Source organism: Tyto alba, unplaced genomic scaffold (genome assembly GCF_018691265.1).
Source record: "Tyto alba isolate M040663 unplaced genomic scaffold, T.alba_DEE_v4.0 Super-Scaffold_14, whole genome shotgun sequence".
In the NCBI taxonomy this organism is placed as follows: domain Eukaryota; kingdom Metazoa; phylum Chordata; class Aves; order Strigiformes; family Tytonidae; genus Tyto; species Tyto alba.
In genome coordinates, this window is record NW_024881276.1 from 20,729,799 (window position 1) to 20,749,688 (window position 19,890).

At 36.4% G+C, this 19,890-nt stretch overlaps 1 protein-coding gene across 1 annotated transcript in view; it reads right to left on the reverse strand.

The window, feature by feature from the left end:
- The window catches only part of CFAP47 (cilia and flagella associated protein 47), a 341,806-nt gene that overhangs the window by 163,170 nt on the left and 158,746 nt on the right, over positions 1 to 19,890 (reverse strand). Inside the window, exon 46 of the mRNA XM_042788270.1 lies at positions 3,181 to 3,377. Coding sequence (XP_042644204.1) covers positions 3,181 to 3,377 — 197 coding nt within the window. The remainder of the gene's footprint in view (positions 1 to 3,180; positions 3,378 to 19,890) is intronic.

Genomic DNA, 19,890 nt, shown 5'->3' on the forward strand with positions numbered 1-19,890 from the left:
TTGACCCACAGTGGTCTTCATCCATGGAAAACCGTATATAAGCATTGCAGATAAACAATAGATTTGAGGGAATAGAGTTGATACTTCAGTGCCCGTTTTCTTCTTTGAAAGTCTCTCATGCTCTGCTATCTCAACCTTAGAAACTAAGAACTGCCACATGGGGTCATGAGAGTTAACCCCATGGCACGGCACGAGACCTGCAGTATCATATATCTAAGGTTTGATTAATATTTATGATTAATGCTTAATTCTTAGCAGTTAAGAGGTAAATTCCCTAGTAGTTGAGTACAAAAGCCTGTTTGGAATGTTGAGATTTGTATAGTGCCTCAGTTTTTCAAAATACATCCATCACTGTGGTCTCCAACTCTGTAATAACAACAATTATATCATCTCTGGTAGAAAACATGAAAGAAATAAATGAATTAACTGGTAACCTCATGCTGAGGATAAAATGAAAGGGAAAAAAAGGCAACAAAATATTGGTTTTATTCTTGTGCTTTTTTCCTCTTCAGTATCAGGAACAACTTTGTCTTTCTGAAAACCAGCTTGTCCAGCTTTAAAACTGGCAGGTCATCACCTTTTCCTAATCAACTGTTTTAAAAGGTGGGATAGAGGAAAAATATCACCACAATTTTTCTTTGGTAAGAAAAGGGGGAGGACAGTGAAAATTGGGCTCTTAATTTGTTTTTATTTTCAATTAATTCTAGTGCAGATGATATCAGATGCTTCCTTTATCCACACTAGTGATGGTTACACCAATATGTAGCATAAATTATTTCTCCTTAATCTTGAACACAAAACCTTGTTAACTGGACAAATGTAGTTGACATACATGATCACTGTGAAATTCTTCTGTAACAGATCCTTCTAACACAGCATGAATTTGTCTAAAAATATCTTCTAAAAAGGATATTAAGGTCAACCACAAACATCAGAAAATGAAAATAAATTATTTCTTAAATTCCACTCCCTTGTACTTGTGCATTAATAAACAGTTTTAATTGCTTAATTATCTCATTCTTACAGGATCTCTGCTAATGCAAAGTCTTATCCAAAGCCTGTTAAGTCTATGAGAAACAATTAATGCTAAGGGAGTTGGAATCTTTTCACAGGATGGTAGGTTGTTAAACCCAAGGTACATGATCATGATGCGTGTGTAGGACCTATATCTAGAGAGGCTGAAAGTGATTGATGGAACAATTACATTCACTTCATGCTTGTGAGAATTATGGAAACTTCAAATGTCCAGACTTAACTCCCATATCAAAAACCAATGACAGATTTCAGATTTGGGTGGGTTCTTATTCTGGTTCTGTCACTATTTCACTGTGTGGCTTTAAGCAAATCATTTTACCATTTTATTTGTTCCATTTATAAAGTGTTCCACCTACCACACAGATGTTATGACAGTTTGCTAGTGTCTGTAAAAAGTGCTTTTAACACTAAATATTGGGTTCAAGAAATTAAGTTTTGCAGATTGAACAACCCCATACCTCAGTTTCACTCTCTAAGATCATCTGTCTTCCTCCATAGAATATTTCAAAGTTCAGCAATTTACATAGCAAATAAAACAGTGCTAACTAGCAAAATGAAAGTATGGGAAAATTTCTGATAGATGCACAAGATTCAGCTAGAATGAATGTATATAAACATGTAAAGTATCTAACTCCTTAACAGAGTAACACCCATTTCTTATACTGAACATGAAAGAAATCTTGTGAAAAAATAGTGTGCAATCAAAAAATTAAGCTTAAGATGTGAAAGGACAGGAACTTCACATTTTTATATTTGCTTGTTCAATGTTTGATTTTGCAAATTTAGGGCATAATATTTAGAGCAGACTTTGTGACCATGTGTACATATTCCATAGAAAGAGACAGACTAACACACATTCTCTTTCTCACAAACACACCCATACATAAAGACAGAGCATAGGCTCCAATTCAGGTACTTTTTATTTCCTTGATAAGAAAAAAAATAGGACTTAAAAAGTATAAAAGCATGACTCCTGCATGAAATTTAAAAGCATATACTTAGGAACACCCAGAAGTAAAAAACAAAACAAAACAAAAAAAAAAATAAAGCAAATCTGTTTAGAAACTCTGTTTAAACAATTAAATAAGGTAGAAAAAAAATATTTCTGTTATATAACAGTTGTTTTTCATCTAATATACAATTCAATAAAGAAATAAATATTATATAAATATCTTAAAATCTATGTTAGAAAACATAGTGCTATAATATATTTTCATTTTCTTTACTTCTTTTTTTTTCTTTCTTAATGAACTGGTTCCATGTCTACTTCTATCATTTCACAGAGCATCCAGAGTATGGTCATTCCCCAGTCATTAAGTCTCCTTGTTTGATTCTGCACCCACTCTCCTGTCTACAAAACCTCAGAATAATTTTTCTATAAATTAACTCACTACTATTCTTCAGTGGCTCTAATATCAAAAGGTTACAACAAGTACATAGTCCAAACTGTAGTTCAGATCTCAGGAAATATTTTACCATTTCTATCTCTTGAACAATCTTTACCCCTTCACTCACAGCTTAAGCTCCTTCCCTATCATTTTTAGTTTTTTCTTTTTCTTTTTTTTTTTTTATTTTAAATGAGAAAAGTTCGTTAGAATTTGAATAATCATTTTCTTAGGGAGATAATAGATGATATTCCAATCTACACTCCATCTTCAGTCCCTGGTCATACTTCTCATGTGTCAAGGGTTTCATATATGAAATAGATATGATAAAACTATGTATAATATACTGTTTATGCTTGTCATATTTTTTAAATTGTATATAGTCAAGTTCTTCTATTTTACTCCTCAACACCTCTCCTTCTTTTCAGAAAAAATACATTTATTCCCTAGATTAAACAACTCCTTTTTTATTTTTCAGAGTTATAACATTATTAAATAACAGATTAACAATTGTCAGGTCAGAATTGAAACATCAGAAATAAGACCATCAAACTCATAATTTATTTTAAGAAATGCTAGAAAATATTTTTCCCAACAAGTTTTATATTATGTCCAATATGGACTTTGAGTAATAATACTGAAATCAGTATATACATGCATTTCTTCATTTTACAACTGCAAATTTTAACAATACTGATCTGGAGTCTAGTTTTTTAAAATCCTGATCTTAGTTTAGCTTCTAGTAGTAAAGTGAACTTACGATTGGAATATCCTGAATCACTGCCTGGTAAGCTGGAGTTAGAAATTCAAGCTCTGCTTCAACATGGTCTGTATTCACTACACATTCAATCTCATAGACACGAACATCATGGGAGGATTTCAGAAGAATCTGGCAGTGGTAGCAACCAGCATCCCGAGGAATAAATTTCATAGGAAGCTCAACTGCATCACTTCTATCTAAAAACAAAACCAAAAAATTACAATGCTGCAAAGCTTTTCAGAAGCATTGAATTCACAAGCAGAATCTGGAGAGAGTTCCAATAAACTGTATTGGAAACTGCCACGCAAATTGTTGAGTCTCCTCAGCAGTACCTGCAACAATTTAAAATAAATAGAATTTTAGGACTTTTATCATATAGGCACAGCAAAATATTTATTTTCCTAAAAAAGTATATTTAAGCATGTAAACAATGTTTTCTATTGTTTTTAGTAGTGCACAGAGAGAAGTTTTTTAAAAGATCTATTAAACCTACCAGAAAATTTAATGTATATGAATTTCTGTAAATATCAAAAAAGTATAGTATTTACTATACTTTTGTCAACAGTTACCATGAGAGATATCAGAGACAATACAGTATATTTGGCTAATAGTAGCTCCAACGATGACTGGATTTCTGTTAAGTTTAGTAGTTCTCATGAGAGGTACTCATTAGACTTTTCCTATGCCAAATATTGCATTGAAAGTCTGAGTTTCCAAAAATGCCAGGGGTGTCCAAGTTGGAACAGAATCATGAAAAGTCCCATTTTCCCAATCCATGACATGCAGGAAATGCTCCCCAAAGTAGTCTCTAGAGTAAGGAGAAGCAATACAAATGCTGTCCATCTTTGGACTCAGTCTGGTCTAACAAGTCTGCTGCAAAGACTTCCACCTCTGCTCCTACTTCTAGAAAGGATCAGACTCTTTCACAGTATTTTAAGCCCTTCACTAGCCCTTGTAGAACACTTTACAAAGGGGAAGGGAAGGAACGTGAGGAACTCCAGTGACTGGCCATAGAAAGAGTTTCCCAGTCCAACTGTTCCAAGATTCTCTAAGAAACCTGAAAAAAATACATGAAGACTGCAGCTATAAAAAAAAATCATTGTAGTTATATATGTAACAGAGACTGTTTTCCAAGGTTAGAAACCAATGCCTAAAGATGGAAGAGATAATGAGGAAGGTCAGAGACAATGTAATAACACAACAGACCTTTACAGGTAAAACTCCAAACTAATTGCTTCACCCTGAGGGAGAACACCTGAAAAATTCTTGTGGAACTTCCCTTCTTCTTCATTAATTTAGCTTTTTTTCTGATGATATGTACGACAACTGGACTGAAACTATTCTAGTATCTTCAGTGATGACTACTGAATTTTGGAAGTGCAATCAGTTGATTGCACTTTCAACTGAATTTTGAAAGTGCAATGCTGCTCATTCTACTCCATAAAGTGGTGCTCTTCATGTATTTGGTTCTCACCTCTCTGAAAATGAACACCAAACTGAAGCTTTCTTGTTGCATTATGTCACCACTACTTCATTTTTTTCACAAAAATCTCTCAAGTTCAAGAGGTGAATCATACAGAATGACATTATTAATCTTTGAACATTACTAGGCTATCAGAAAGATTATAAATTGCACCTCACATTTAACCCTCTCTGAAATAAATTAGTTTGTTCTCTTTTAAAGACAAGATTAATAGCATGGTAATTTCTGAAATATTACTTTTTTTTCCTATTTTGTCACTAAGTTATTATCCCCATGGGCTATCTTCCACAAAAGTGACCTGAGTTTGTCAGTTATGCAAGTAATGAAACTGTCCTTTCCATTCTTCAGTTCATTAGTACAATCCCTAATTTTCTCTGTTTACAAGAATTATTTTAGGATGTTGAAACAAAATATTTACTTAAAATTTAAAGTACACATTTTAAATACTTGCATTTCAAGATAAAGTAGATGTTTACAATGAGTATTTGAGGAAAGATAATACAGTGTACTGAAAGCTCCAAATTATTTCTTCAGAATTTTACTTTCTTGCACTAAATGGAAGTTGTCATTACTAATAATTAATGTTATCTTTCACTGAGTTAGACCCATATTTGAAATTCACACTTTCAAACAGAAATGCCTCCTATAAAAATTTAAAAAGAAAACCAAGAAGAGTCTTCCTACCCATTTCATTCCATGTTTATAATATTTTGTTTAGCATTACTTTTATCAAAATATTTGTATCCCGATGCATTAAAAAAATACATTGAAGAACAGGCCAGTTGAATAATTGAAATATTATAATCAATTACAATCAATGAAAAGGAAAGTAAGTAAATTGGTGATATTTAACATAAGTATTTTATGCAATAAGGCATGGTTTCTGAAGTGAGACAGGATCTCCAAATCAAAATGATTACAGAAATCACTTGCCTGTGAATTAAAGGTGAAGGTTGATTTTTTTCTGCAAAATATTTTTTCATGTTAATCTTATATACCATAAAGTAAACTGGGCTTAAAAGTTTCTCAGCGTAGCATGTTTTCTTCTTTCTCAGTCTCATAAAATATTCAGCAAAAAATAGTCTAGTAATTAATTCAGAGATTTAATGAAAATAATCCATGAGGTCACAACTGGCCTAGCAATTTCTGAGACAAAAGTATTAACAGTAAGCAATAGGCAGCATTTATGTTATTTCTGCATAACAGGAAACAGAGCCTGCACCCCTGGATGAATAAGACTGAAAGCATTTCTTCAACAGTGAAAAGTCAGGCAGAACAGTACAAGAATTTGGTACAGCTTCCTTCCCTATACAAGGAATTTATTGTTTGATGGGGAGATATTTCATGTGAATTAGGCAAACTGTTTTATTTTATAGATTTGTGTTAGACAAATGACTATGGGAAACATTTACTTGATCCTGAATCTGAATATTTGAATTGGGTTTAGTTGTGAGACAGTTGTCAAAACAGGGATATTTTCAAAAGCAAAACACTTGGTGTGTAATATCACCACACGTTCTTGGAAAACTAAATTACAGCACACAGAGGTTGGTCATTTCCTTTTTGGCAAAAGACAATCTGATCACCATCTGGAATTGACAAAGGCAGTGTTTTCTCATTCTTAAAAATCTTACTACTCATCATTTTAGACCTGCCTGACCTGAATTCAAAGTTAATCCTCTAACTGCATTAGCCAACGAACAGTACCTTTCAAGGAGAAGTGATGACAGTCCTTTTTGACATTAAAAGGTAAGAAAAAACATATTCTAGAGGTTAGTAATAATGGTACTTGGTAATTCCTGTTTAGCCCTATTACTAATTGTGGGAGGGGGGAAAGAGCAAGAATAAAAATGGTATTCTTTCATATCACAATCAGTTGTCATAATTTCTGTAGGAAGCTATAGGCCTTCATCAGTTAGTCAACTGCTTGCACATCATATTCAGCAATGATGGCTCTATCTGTTTAGAAGCTCAAAGCTAAATTTCACAGTGAATTTATGTCAGCCTCTGACACTGCACATGTGTCACAAATAACAGGTTAAATTAACCTGAAGACTGACTTTGGAAGTATGGACTCTAGAAGGTTAAATGAGCAACCACATTGAAGAGCCAAGACTCTTCTGACTTTCGTTTATATATTGGGTCTTCAAATTCATCTGAATTAGAATATCACACTACTCAATAGTCTTGTAAAAGCAGCCACTCTTTTATATCTCTTAATGAGTGCTGATGTGCTTTGAAATTTTTCCTATCACTGCACATATTTATTTGCCGATTTTCTTTATCTGAATACAACAGAGATGTAGAAGTTTCTAAAAATACTACTAACTGTTTCTTGGTTCTTTTTTCCACTTAAATACAGTATATCACTACACATCTAAGCAAACAGTTAAATACACTTGATCAATCAGAAAAGGAAGATCTACTGGGAGGAAAAAAAAAAAAAAAAAGAAAAAAAAGAAAAAGGAATAAAAGCAAGTTTTCCTTAATTGATTTAAAAATGCAAATGTCAGAGATTTTTTGCGATGTCTTGTCATGAATACTCAGCAGCCATGTTACTGTATCACGTTCAGAAGCCAGTGTGGCACTACAATAAAGTAGAACAAAGAGTTTCTTGGGGATTGGTTGTTTAATAAACATTGCACCTTAGTACTTCTGAAGAATACTCGTAAGCACTTCAGAAACAAGCAGGCTACACAGTCACTATGCCAATGGGCAACTGGAATGCTGCCAAGTAAAAATACAACTTAAAGTACAAATACAACATTAGAAGCAGAACCCCTACTGGAAAGGATTAGCCTAATTATAAAGTATTACATTGAGAAAAATATAGTAGGGTAATAATTCAAAGTGTCTTTATCTAAAATCACAGCAGAGACAGAGCTAAGATCTCTATAAAATATATCAAAAATTTCAAAAGTGATTCTTCATGACTGGAAGAAGGAAGTGGCTGAGACAAGATCTTTAAAAATAATAAGCAACAGAAAGGAAAAGGAAGATTACACAAAAGTTCCTACAAACAGAGAAGAGAACACAGAACTTATAAAAAGAGGGCAATTAATGCATAAGGAAGTATTACATAGAGAGACTCAAAGACCAAGTTTTTATACCACTTACTGAAAAATAGTAAGTTGATGCAAAATTAGTCATTAAGGCTTAATGCCAAAAAGATATAACAAGAGATAGCTAGACATTTCTACAGTACATGGTAACATATATTCCTTCCTTTTTTCAGTCTATAATTTTCTAAGGAAGAAGTTTTCTTTTAAAGGAAAAGAGAAAAAAAAAATGTGAGCCATTAGTTGTTTTAATAGAAGCCACAAGGAAGCCACAACATTCTGAATAAATTAACTGTAGGAACAATTATCAAGAAAGTAGAAAATTTCTAAGAGTTCTGTAGAGAAAACTTTTTCATCCATTCGCGGGGGAAAAAAGAAAAAAAAAAAGAGGGCTCTTTTTGATTATTCTTTGCAAGTATAACAGCAGCCAGTCAGCATTGTCAAATCCTGTAGTAATAGCCAACAGAAACCTGATATTAGGTTTTGATACTGAATATAAATTAAATATCAAGGTCAAACAATATTTTTCATTGACAGTGCACTGTGGACTTTCCCTTCTTCCTGGACAATTTTAATGCCAAAATAGTACAACACAGCCATCAAAAAAATATGGTTTTAGTTTTATATTCCTGCCTAGGATTTTTATGTCTATCTTTATAAACTAAGAAAGAAACTAAACCATATGGCATGACTAAAAGTATTCTACATGCATGCTTGCCTCAGAAAAGTTCAACAAAATACAGTAAGTGAATACCAGAACATACTTCCTTCAGTGCATATCCATTTGGAAATTTAAATCTTACCATTATTTTAAATAACCTAACAAATTTATCATTACTGATATAATATATATGTATATTTATCATTACATGGCAACGGTAGTTGGTATTTTATAATTACAATTTATAATATAAAGTACTAATATACTGGTACAGACATGCTGTTGTATTTTTAGTTCATATCAATTTCTATCATTTACTCCCATGTATTTTATTTCCTTTAAAATATTTATACTCCAAGGGTATTACTATCAAGTTTCTGCTAATAGTATGATTGGTAATATTAAGTCCATTCAAGGCAGAAGATTGCAAACAAAATAACAGTCTGAAAAAAGAAAATCAATTAAACAGGAAGCTCTTCTTATAAAGTACTTGCATGCTGAAGTATCCATGAACTGTCACGTGGAAATATGTAAGGGGCTCTATCTCAGGAATTTCTACACATTACTTTTTCCATTATTCAAAGCCATCACCAGCATCATGATACAATATATAAAGGTACAGCCTATTCCAGAAAATTTCTGAATTTCCTAACTCTGGGAAAAATGCTTATTGTTCCTACATTTGGATACCCACCACATTGCTTTAGTTTTAGATATTGGTAGCAATAGATCTTGTATTACTTAAGCAATTCCTTGAATTTATCTGTGTAATGTTTCCCTTTCTACAACAAAGAAGGTATTATGTATGCCTCAACCTTGTTTTCCAAATTTCGTGTGTACTAAAATTATGGACGTTAATTTTTGTTAAACTTTGGTGCAAATAATTCATGACTACTCAGACATTTGACAACCAACTTCCAGAGCAAAATTTTTTCTCCATTCAACTGATTTTCCGTTTAGCTTTGATTTTTTCAGTGATTTATTTCAACTTGATCTCTAGAAATGTATGGTCCTATTTATTTTTGTGCAGTTTTAGATTTTAAGTATTTTCTTCTTCTTCTCTTGATCGTAGAATTTGATGGCACCAAATGTTTTTTTTACTTTTAATACCAAAAGACATATTATTGAACATTTACCTTAACATTAGAATTTCAACAAATAATTCTTATATTAAACCCTAGTCTGACAGTTGGAACAAAAGTGTGTATCTTAGGAAAGCTTCCAGTTTCTTTTTTATAAGACTAAGTGGTGGAAAGATTGTTGTTTCTCTTGAGTTTCTGTCAGTATTTAATAAACTTCACACACATCATTTTACAGGTATCATAAATTGTTTCATTACAAATCTCTGTGTTACGTAGAAAGTGCTATGCTTTCTGCATAGAGACCTTTACACTCAAACATATTCTCCCTTTTTAAGTACTTATAAGTACGCTGAGCAGGACCTCTTTCCCTCAGAGATCACTGAGAGATCAAGCTATTCAAGCTTTCAAGACCTTGAAATAATCATTGTAGCACTTTTCTGAAGTTATCCTCATTTGTAACCTCCCTTCTGAAGTACAGAAACCAGAACTGGATGTGACGTTCCAGTTATACTCTCCCTTTCATAAAACAGTAACAGCACTTTGCAATACCTACACTGTATTTTTCCAGTTATGCATTCAATTATCCTTGTTTTTCAAAATTTTCTAAAAGATTCCTTAATGAAAGAGTGAAAGTGGGCTGAAGTCAGAAAAACACAGAGTGAGAAATAAGGCTGAGGGTTTTAATTAACGCTATGAGATTATTCTGCTACTTTGCAGGTTTCTCAAACATTTTTGGAGGCATCACTTTGAAAAACAAAGCCCTTGCTCCCCTTTCAACCTACATTATTTAATTTTTGATACATAATATTATTTCGTATAAAAACCACATTGTTTAGATTAACCCAACTGCCAAGTAAGCTGTTCTGCTTAGTTAAAACTTAGCTAAAGTTGATCTTTCATTAACTGCTGAAAAGATAAATAGGATGGATTTTTGTTTTGGATTTCACAGTTATACCCAAAAATCCATAGCCTTTTCCTTCTTTGCCCACCATAATTGGTGTTGTGCTGTTAGACAGGAACAGCATATATACAGCAGATAAACTGCTTTCAAACTGTATTAAACAAAGATAATATAATAACTCTGACTTGACAAACATGCTCCTTACTTGCAGGAAGAACATGTTCTTTTAGACAGATACAGTTCTATAAAATAAGACTGCATGGCAGGAAATCTTTAGGCAAAACTGTAAAAAATAATTATCAAGATTAAAAACATATATGCATTACAAAGTCAGTGAAACTGGCAAATAAAAAGTTTTAAAACATGTATCTTCATAAAACAACAGCAAAATGTACTAAATTTAAAATTATTGTTTTATCGCAAAGGCGCACAAAATATGTGAAGGCAGATGGATGCTTATCAAGTTAGAACTCTGAGCCATAAAACCTCTCTATTCAAAGTTTCTTGTGTTTTCACCTTTAGAAGGAAGACAGGGAGTGACCCTGGGACAGCACAACATTCTTCCAGTTATGGCATGGGACAAGTCCAAACATACATATAATAATAAATAAAATTAAATTAATAAAATAAATACAATGAAAGGAAGTCAGTGTCTTCCTCCCAGATCCAGTGATGATGAGAAATGGGCACTGCCAACACCAGACTTATTACTGGCTTTAGTGAGGCTGTATCTTCTAAGCCTCACAAGCACAGTGGTCTCAAAATTGCATCAAAGACAAAGATAAGCCTTGACACTGACAGTCATGCAAGCAAATAGAGTTCACTGATGAAAATCTAAATCACATATGAGCATCCTGACCCCTAAAGGCTTCATTTGTCAAGTAGGCTTGAAGCCTTAGCTGTCTACTCACATGTTGTTCTTCTAGGCAGACTCCAGGGGTTTGTGACTCTTCTGAATCTCAATTCTAACTAGAGGATAAGGTAATCATACTCTGAAATGTTTTCTAAGGATTAACGTCCTTCTTCATCACAGCGTTAAGCCTATTCACACACCGGCATAAGAGAGAGGTCTCACAAAAGTTTTTCACAATACAAAAAAACCTGTAGGAAATACAACTATTTTCCACTTAATTCATTATTGCAGGTATTAAACACAAAAGTAACACATCTGGTCTAATATTTAAATCCTTTTCACTTTTTCAAGACCACAACAATTTTCTATTAATACATATATAGTAGAAATAGCTATTCAATAGATATAGCAGGAATGAAAACTCTTACAATAAAGATGTGTAACATCTTTCAGAGCCACATTTTGAAAGAGAATAATATTTTAGATAAATTCTTTGTAGGAAGGAAGAATACAAAGAAATGTTACCACTTACACTTTTTAATCCCATTTGTGTCTCACTATCCTGGATGATTAAGACCACCAAACGTAATTAAATTTTTATTACTATTCTGTCAGTGAAATCATAGAACTGAACTCTGAAAGTTGACATGATAAGGAGCTAGAATAAAACCTCAAAATGTAAACAGTAAAATGAAAAGCTGACAAAATCTTTGTTATTGGAGAGTGACTATGTAATTTTGATTTAAAAGATTAAGATTTTATTCATAAACAAAAAAAAAAAAACAACAAAGATGCAGGAAAATTTATACAGTATGAGAATGATGGAATACTAGGAAGAAACTACAGAATTACCGATCAGACTTTATTGAAGAGCAGATTTAAAGCCCTGGGAAATTGCTTTGGATAATTATATAAATAAATAAAAGATTAAAAAAAAAAAAATGATGGCACTGATTAAACCCAATGCTGAGCAAGTATATGAGATAATATTTTAAAATCACAGAAAGAGGGAGATAAGGGTTACCACAGGTCATGGAAAAATATTAATGCAAATTTTAAAACATAGATTTTAATTATCAAGAAAATATATAGTGATTAGAAAATATTACTAACATGAACAAGTCCATCTATAGCTGATACAGTATAGGTAAATATTTTTATTTAGCAATCTGATATGACTATATAAAACACAAAAGGAAAACACTAAAAAGTATTTTTAATCTCTAACAGTAAGAATGATGCATGCCAAATAATTCATATCTTCATTGTTAATTGTTCTGTACTTTATCAGAAAGTGTGACAATGAAAACATAACATCACATATTTCTAACTATAGACTATAACTTAGTCCACCGAAGAAAAATACTGAGATCAGATCAACATTATAGACTCAGTTATTCATAGGTAACTTTTTCATAAATAAACACAGAATCAAAAACTATCAGGCTTGGAGGTGCCATGTAGATTTTGAGAGAGAATACAACTCTGAGATCCTCTCCTAAGGAATGGGAATGATACCTATCTTTAGGTATCATTCTAAGATCTGGCATTTTTTTTTAAATTGCCAGTAAATATGAGACTAAAATTTGATATTCCTGTCAATCTGGGTATTTACTGGGGTACTCTAAATGAAATTATGTTATATATAATGAAGTGACCAAATATAATGTATTCATATTGTACAGTCTACATACTGTTCATTATTACTGGTAAAAAGAGAATTTATATCCTGTTATCTTACAGAGAATAAAACCAATAAAAATAATGATAAAACCTCCTACCCCAGAAGCATCTAATATGAAAAAAATAACTTCCCCATTCCAACATCAACAGGTACAATACAAGCAAACATCAGACCATAACACAACCATATCTTGTTATTTCCACATTTAGCCTGGCCCATACTCCTATAAATAGAAAACAAAAAGGGATTATGGGGAAAATAATAGATCAAGATTACCTTAAAACAATTGGTTACATAAAATTCTGTTCTATAACAAAGGGTTTCCATGTAGTATGACAGACACTTAATTAAACTCCTGATTATGTTTCTGAAAATTTTACCACAACCCTTTCTTAATTTTCTCTGATTTCATTATAAGCTTCCTTGGGAAAGAAAGGGAAGATTAGAAAGAGACAGGTTTGATTAAAAAAATTATAGGAGTAGGTATACCTTAGTATAGCTGTATAGTAATGAATAAAACTTTTACCCAAAGTTATAGAGCTGCATCAAGAGACATGTGGCCAGCAGGTTGATGGAGGTGATTCTCACCCTCTACTCTCATGAGACCCCACTGGGAGTCCTGTGTCCAGCTCTTGGGCCCCCAGCATAAGAAGGACATGGACCTGCTTGAGAAGGTCCAAAGGACACCACAAAGATGATCAGGGGGCTGGAGCACCTCCCTTGTGAGGACAGGCTGAGAGATTTGGGGTTGTTCACCCTCGAGAAGAGAAGGCTCCGGGGACACTTACAGTGGCCTTCCAGTACTTAAAGGGGGCCTACAGGAAAGGCAAGGGAGGACACTTTATCAGGGAGTGTAGTGATAGGGTGAGGAGTAATGGTTTTAAACTGAAGGAGGGTAGATTTAGATTAGATATAAGGAAGAAATTCTTCACTGTGAGGGCAGTGAGACACTGACACAGGTTTCCCAGAGAAGCTGTGGCTGCCCCCTCCCTGGAAGGGTTCAAGGCCAGGTTGGACAGGGCTTTGAGCAGCCTGGTCTGGTGTGAGGTGTCCCTGCCCATGGCAAGTGGGTTGCAACTAGATGGTCTTTAAGGTCCCTTCCAACCAACCCAAACCATTCTCAGATCTATGGTTCATTCTATAGTATAATACTGACAGTCTAACGGCCCTTTTGTTTTGTACTGGCTGTCATTCCTTGTGTTTGTAGTTTCACTTATGACACAACAATTTCTCCATTAACTTCAATGTCACATCTTCCTTTTATCATTAGCCACAAAAGAAATGACTCCCTGACCAATAAGGAATTACAGCTAGGGGTGGGAGAAAGACCAGAACACTCACCAAAACCTCAAACCAAATGTAACTTGTACTGGTTTTGCACTGGAAACACACACATACAGAGACAGATGGGGCAAGAGAGTCAAAGCATTTCTATAGATGTTTTATCCAAGTAAACCAGCGACTTGGTAGTTTGGTAAAGCATGGAGCTGGTTTTGGATGCTACTTCTCTGTTGCTTAAAATCTGGTGCCATTATTTTAATTCCACTTGACATTTTAGCCTTTTCATTCTTTAATAACACAAGTAAGAAAAGGGCAATTTATTTCAATGTTAATTATGGCTAACACAAGTTTATAAATCCACTATCCTTTGGTTTATAAAGCATTAAAGTTTTACTGTCAATTACCTTTCTCCTGAGCTATTTATGGGGACTGAATTATTTCTCAGGCTACTTCTGATGATCCAGAGAGACTAAAGCTCTTAAGGATCCTATTTGAAACAATGATGAACAATCACAGTGGTATGTGATGTGATCTTCTTACATACCAAAATTTTTACTCAGTAAAGAATTACAGGATACATTCTGCATATCATCAAGAGGAGCTTTAATAGGATGGGGGTACTCAAGGTGCAGTCCAATGCACAGATGATACTAAAGGACCCTTAACAATCACAGTATAAAACAGAGCTGGGCTGAGGATTAGACCGTGTCTTTTTGCATTCTGCTGTTGGCAGACTTACTAGATGATCTCCTTCCACATGAAGCAAGTGCAGACTCCTTGGGTCACATAACATTGACACACTAAAGGGCTGTGTTTGAACTGTGTGGCAGGCACACAGAATTGAAAGTGATTCTGAGGTTACTCTTGTCCTGAGCTTTATTTTCTAGCAATGGAACATTTCTGCGGTTTGTCTTTTTCAAATTATTTCAGTATTTCCATAAACTTCATACAGACACCAGGACCATTCACCCCTGTACTAGCCCTTCTGCCAATACTGTGTACTGAGAAAAGACCATCTCCCCAGTTCTTATGACACTTCTAATTTATCTGTAGATCTCATTGACCATTTCAGCATTAAGAAAGAGCTCACACTGAGACAATAATTTTGTGTAACTGACGGTCCTTTTCACTAACAATTGTTTCCCAAAACCAGCCTCTTACCTAGTTTAGCATGCAGACTCTGTTCCACATACAGTATTACGTGTTTGGTTGCACTAAAATACGTAGTTTATATCTATGTAGCAAATCCAGCTAATTATTCTTTCACAACATCTGGGTCATTGCTAACTCAACAAAGATTTTATATAATCTTCAAAACTACTGATGAAAAGTAGTTAACGTTGTCCAACAAGTACTGGTTCCTGAGGGCTCACTTTCTGATGACTCTCCAGTAACAAATTAACTATAGAATTTGCTACAGGTTTTCAGTCTGGCCAATATATTACTTCAGTTCCATACAAGTATATGGTTTGTGATACAGGGCCAAGATAGGAACAGGGGATGTAAGGGTTAACATGAGAATAGCAAGAAGGGGATAATAGCAAGAAGGGTATAACAAAAGAAAATAGTTCAAGGGAAATAGTTTAGATAACGGTTAACTGTCTGCTTAGTGAGCAGACAGTTTATAAAACACGGTGAGCTCTCTAGGCTTTATCAGTACCAAGCCGGTTGGAACTAGACCCACGGTTTGGACAACAGCCAGTAAGAAACTGAGTATGCGCAAAACCTGGGGTCACAGAGCGGACAGGAGGAAGAGGAGCTTGACTTCATCCCCAAAGACCCCCACGACCACCACCAGAAGACACTGCGCAGACTCAACTAGGAGGAGATTATGGAAATGCTAATTATAATACGAAGCGGGGATAGGTGTTGAATATGTATAGGCGTATTGCGAAATATTATGAATATGTAATCATTTGCTCTATAAATCTTAGGTAACAGCATCATACGTTGGGTACACAATAGGAGGAGTTATCCCCTGTGTACCTCAGCGCTGAATAAACATACCTACTTTACAATCTATCAGATTGTGGAGTCTATTTCCGCACGTCAGTTTTGGCGAGCCAGGCAGGAGACTCTCTGCTCGACTACGGGATCGACTGCGGGGCGGACTCTCCCAGGCGCGCCCCGAGCACTTTCCTCGGAGGAGCCTCCGCTACCAGCCGCTCACCGTGGGGGGGCAGACAAGGACTTCCTGAAGCCGCGGACCAAACGGTATGTTTAAGGATAGGAGCCTGTAAGTCGTACGCGTGGCTGGGGCAGCTGGTAAATCGCGCAGAGACGTCTGGCGTGCAGCTAAGCCGGGTAGGTGCACCGAAAAGGCGCGAATTCGTGCGGGTTAGGGGAGTCTAGGGGGCAATTACACCTTGCCACAGACCGATAGAGCGGTCGCCGGCTCCAATCGGGGACCTGTTGGCCGAGAGGGCGGCCACAGGCAAGGAGTGATTGAAAAGGCCTTTGTTCTGTTGTGTTTTTTTTTTTTTTTCTTTTCTCTTGCTGAAAGTGTTGTAAGTGTGTGGACTTGTAAGTGCGTGGACGTCCGTGAGATTGTGAGATTGTGAGTGAATGCTGTGTGGTGATTGTGTTAAGTGTGAGCGTTTGGAGTGAGTGTTTTACAAAAACAAGATGGGTAATACTCAGGGAGGGATATTAAAAAGAGCCCTCTCGGCTGTATACTCGCCCATTGGCGGGATATTGCAGGGAGCGGAGGTACGGAAAGCAGAAAGACTCTTGTAAAATATTGCAATCAGTGGTGGCCGCTGTATAAGCTGGAGGATGGTGCTAAATGGCCGCTTAATGGAACACTGGACTATAACACTCTGTTACAACTTATGTTGTTTATAAGGAGAGAAGGAAAATGGGATGAGGTATCATATGCGGATATGTTTTTTACTTTGCGAAATCACCCAGAGTGGCAAAGGGACTGTGGGTTAGTACCCCCACAGGACCCTATGGTGCTCGCACTTGAACGAGAAAATAAGGAAAGTAGGGGTAAGTTGAAAAGGTGTTGCTCATCATGTAGTATTGGACAGAGATGTACAAAGGTGGATAAGGTGGAAAACTTCAGAAGCTGCGCCCTACGGAAAGTGGGAAGGCTTCAATGAATGTAAAAATAGCAAATGTAACAGAGGACTGACGGGGACCTGGGGGATCTACCCTGGTGGATCCACTGGTTAAACTTAAGCTGGGGAGAGAACAAGAAGAAGTAGAACTTTTGGTAGACACAGGAGCAACGTACTCTGTTTTGAATCAAGCTTTAATACCACTGGGGGACGACTATGTTATGGTAAAGGGAGCGACCGGCCAATCTGAAAAGGCGTATTTTTGTAAACCTTTAGAGTATAAATTGGGAAAGCAATGGGGAATTCATAAATTCCTTTATATGCCTAACTCCCCAAAAGCTCTCCTGGGGAGGGACTTGCTGGAACAACTGGAAGCAAAAATTGTCTTTGAAAAAGGGGAAGTCACCTTGGAGGTAAAAGATCAGCAGTACATTCAAGTGCTGAGTCTCACTCTAACTAGTTCTTCGTCAGGAGGAGAAATTAGTGAGGAAATTTTAGACCAAGTATATCCGGGAGTTTGGGCTACCGATGTACCTGGAAGGGCGAAAAACGCTCTACCGATTGAGATCAAGATTAAGGAAGGTCAATGACCGGTGAGAATTAAACAGTATCCTTTAAAAAGGGAGGATAGGGAAGGAATCCGACCGGTAATAGAAAAATTTTTGCAATTAGGGTTACTAGAAGAGTGTGAGTCTGAGTTCAATACCCCTATACTGCCCATTCGGAAACCTGATGGGTCGTATAGGGTGGTTCAGGACTTACGGGCTGTGAATAAAATAGTTGAAGATCTCCACCCAGTGGTAGCAAACCCATATACCCTGTTAACTGTATTAACACCAGAGTTGATTTGGTTTACTGTCTTAGATTTGAAGGACGCCTTCTTTTGCCTTCCTCTCCATAAAGCCAGCCAAAAGTTGTTTGCATTTGAGTGGGAAAATCCTAAAACTGGTCGAAAGACCCAGCTCACCTGGACGGTGTTGCCACAAGGGTTCAAGAATAGCCCTACTCTTTTTGGCAACCAGCTTGCAAAGGACTTGGAATCCTGGGAAGCCCCATCCGAGAAAGGAAAATTATTGCAGTACGTGGACGACATTTTGATCGCTACTGAGACAGAAGAGGACTGTGCAACGTGGACGGTGAGCTTGTTAAATTTTTTGGGACTGCGGGGGTATTGAGTTTCTAAGAAGAAAGCCCAGGTGATACAACGTAAAGTAAACTACCTGGGCTATGAGATCACTGCAGGGCAAAGAACTTTGGGACAGTCCCGTAAGGAAGCCATATGTCAAACCCCGAAACCTCAGACAGTAAAAGAATTAAGAACCTTCTTGGGAATGACGGGGTGGTGCAGGCTATGGATCTATAATTATGGACTGCTTGTTAAGCCCCTGTATGCGCTAACAAACACCGAACAGACGCACCTCGAATGGGATGAGGAGGCTGAGCGAGCCTTCGATTCACTGAAGAAGGTTTTGATGTCGGCCCCGGCTCTAGGACTTCCAGATGTGAGTAAACCGTTTCTTCTCTTTTCTCATGAGAAGCAGGGCATTGCCCTGGGAATACTGGCACAAGACCTAGGTCCATATCGACGAGCTGTCGCCTATCTCTCTAAACAACTAGATGCAACTGCAAAAGGGTGGCCTGGGTGTCTGCGAGCGGTGGCTGCCCTGATACTGAACATACAGGAAGCTCGGAAGTTCACTCTGGGCCAGAAAATGACTGTCTATGTGTCACATACAGTGTCGGCAGTCCTGGAAGCGAAGGGAGGGCATTGGCTCTCCCCACAAAGATTTCTGAGATACCAAGCTGCACTAGTAGAACAAGATGATGTACAGATAATAGTCACTAATATTATCAACCCAGCTTCTTTCCTCAGTGGTAACATGGGAGAACCAGTGCACCATGACTGCTTGGAAACAATTGAGGCGACATACTCAAGTCGCCCTGACCTAAAAGAAAGCCCCATGAAGGATGAAGAGAGCTGGTTCACGGATGGAAGCAGTTACGTCCTGAACGGTAATCGACATGCGGGGTATGCCGTTACCACCAGTCAAAAGGTAATAGAATCAGGACCTCTGCCTGCAAATACGTCTGCACAAAAGGCAGAAATAATTGCTTTAACCCGAGCCCTGGAACTAGCTAAGGGTAAGATCATAAACATATACACGGACTCCAAGTATGCTTTTGGAGTTGTGCATGCACATGGAGCAATCTGGAAAGAAAGGGGACTATTGAACTCCCAAGGGAAAAACATTAAACATGCGGAAGAAATTTTGAAGCTATTGGAAGCTGTTCAATTTCCTGAGAAGGTGGCAATTATGCATATTAAAGCACACCAAAAGGTGAGCTCTGAATTGGAAAAAGGAAACGAGCTGGCGGATAGGGAGGCAAAACGGGCGGCCAAAATAGAGATAAAGACTGAAGGAGCACTTATTCCCTATAGGCAAATTTCCCTGGAAAGTAAACCAGAATATACCAGGGAGGATCAGAAACTTATTGCAGATCTGGAAGGGACATATAACAAGGAAGGGTGGGCTTATACCCCACAGGGGAAGTTAATTATCCCCTCTCGTTTACTATGGCATTTCACACGAGAGGAGCATAGAAAGAGACACTGGGGAGCAGAAGCTTTGTATAGTCATTTGAT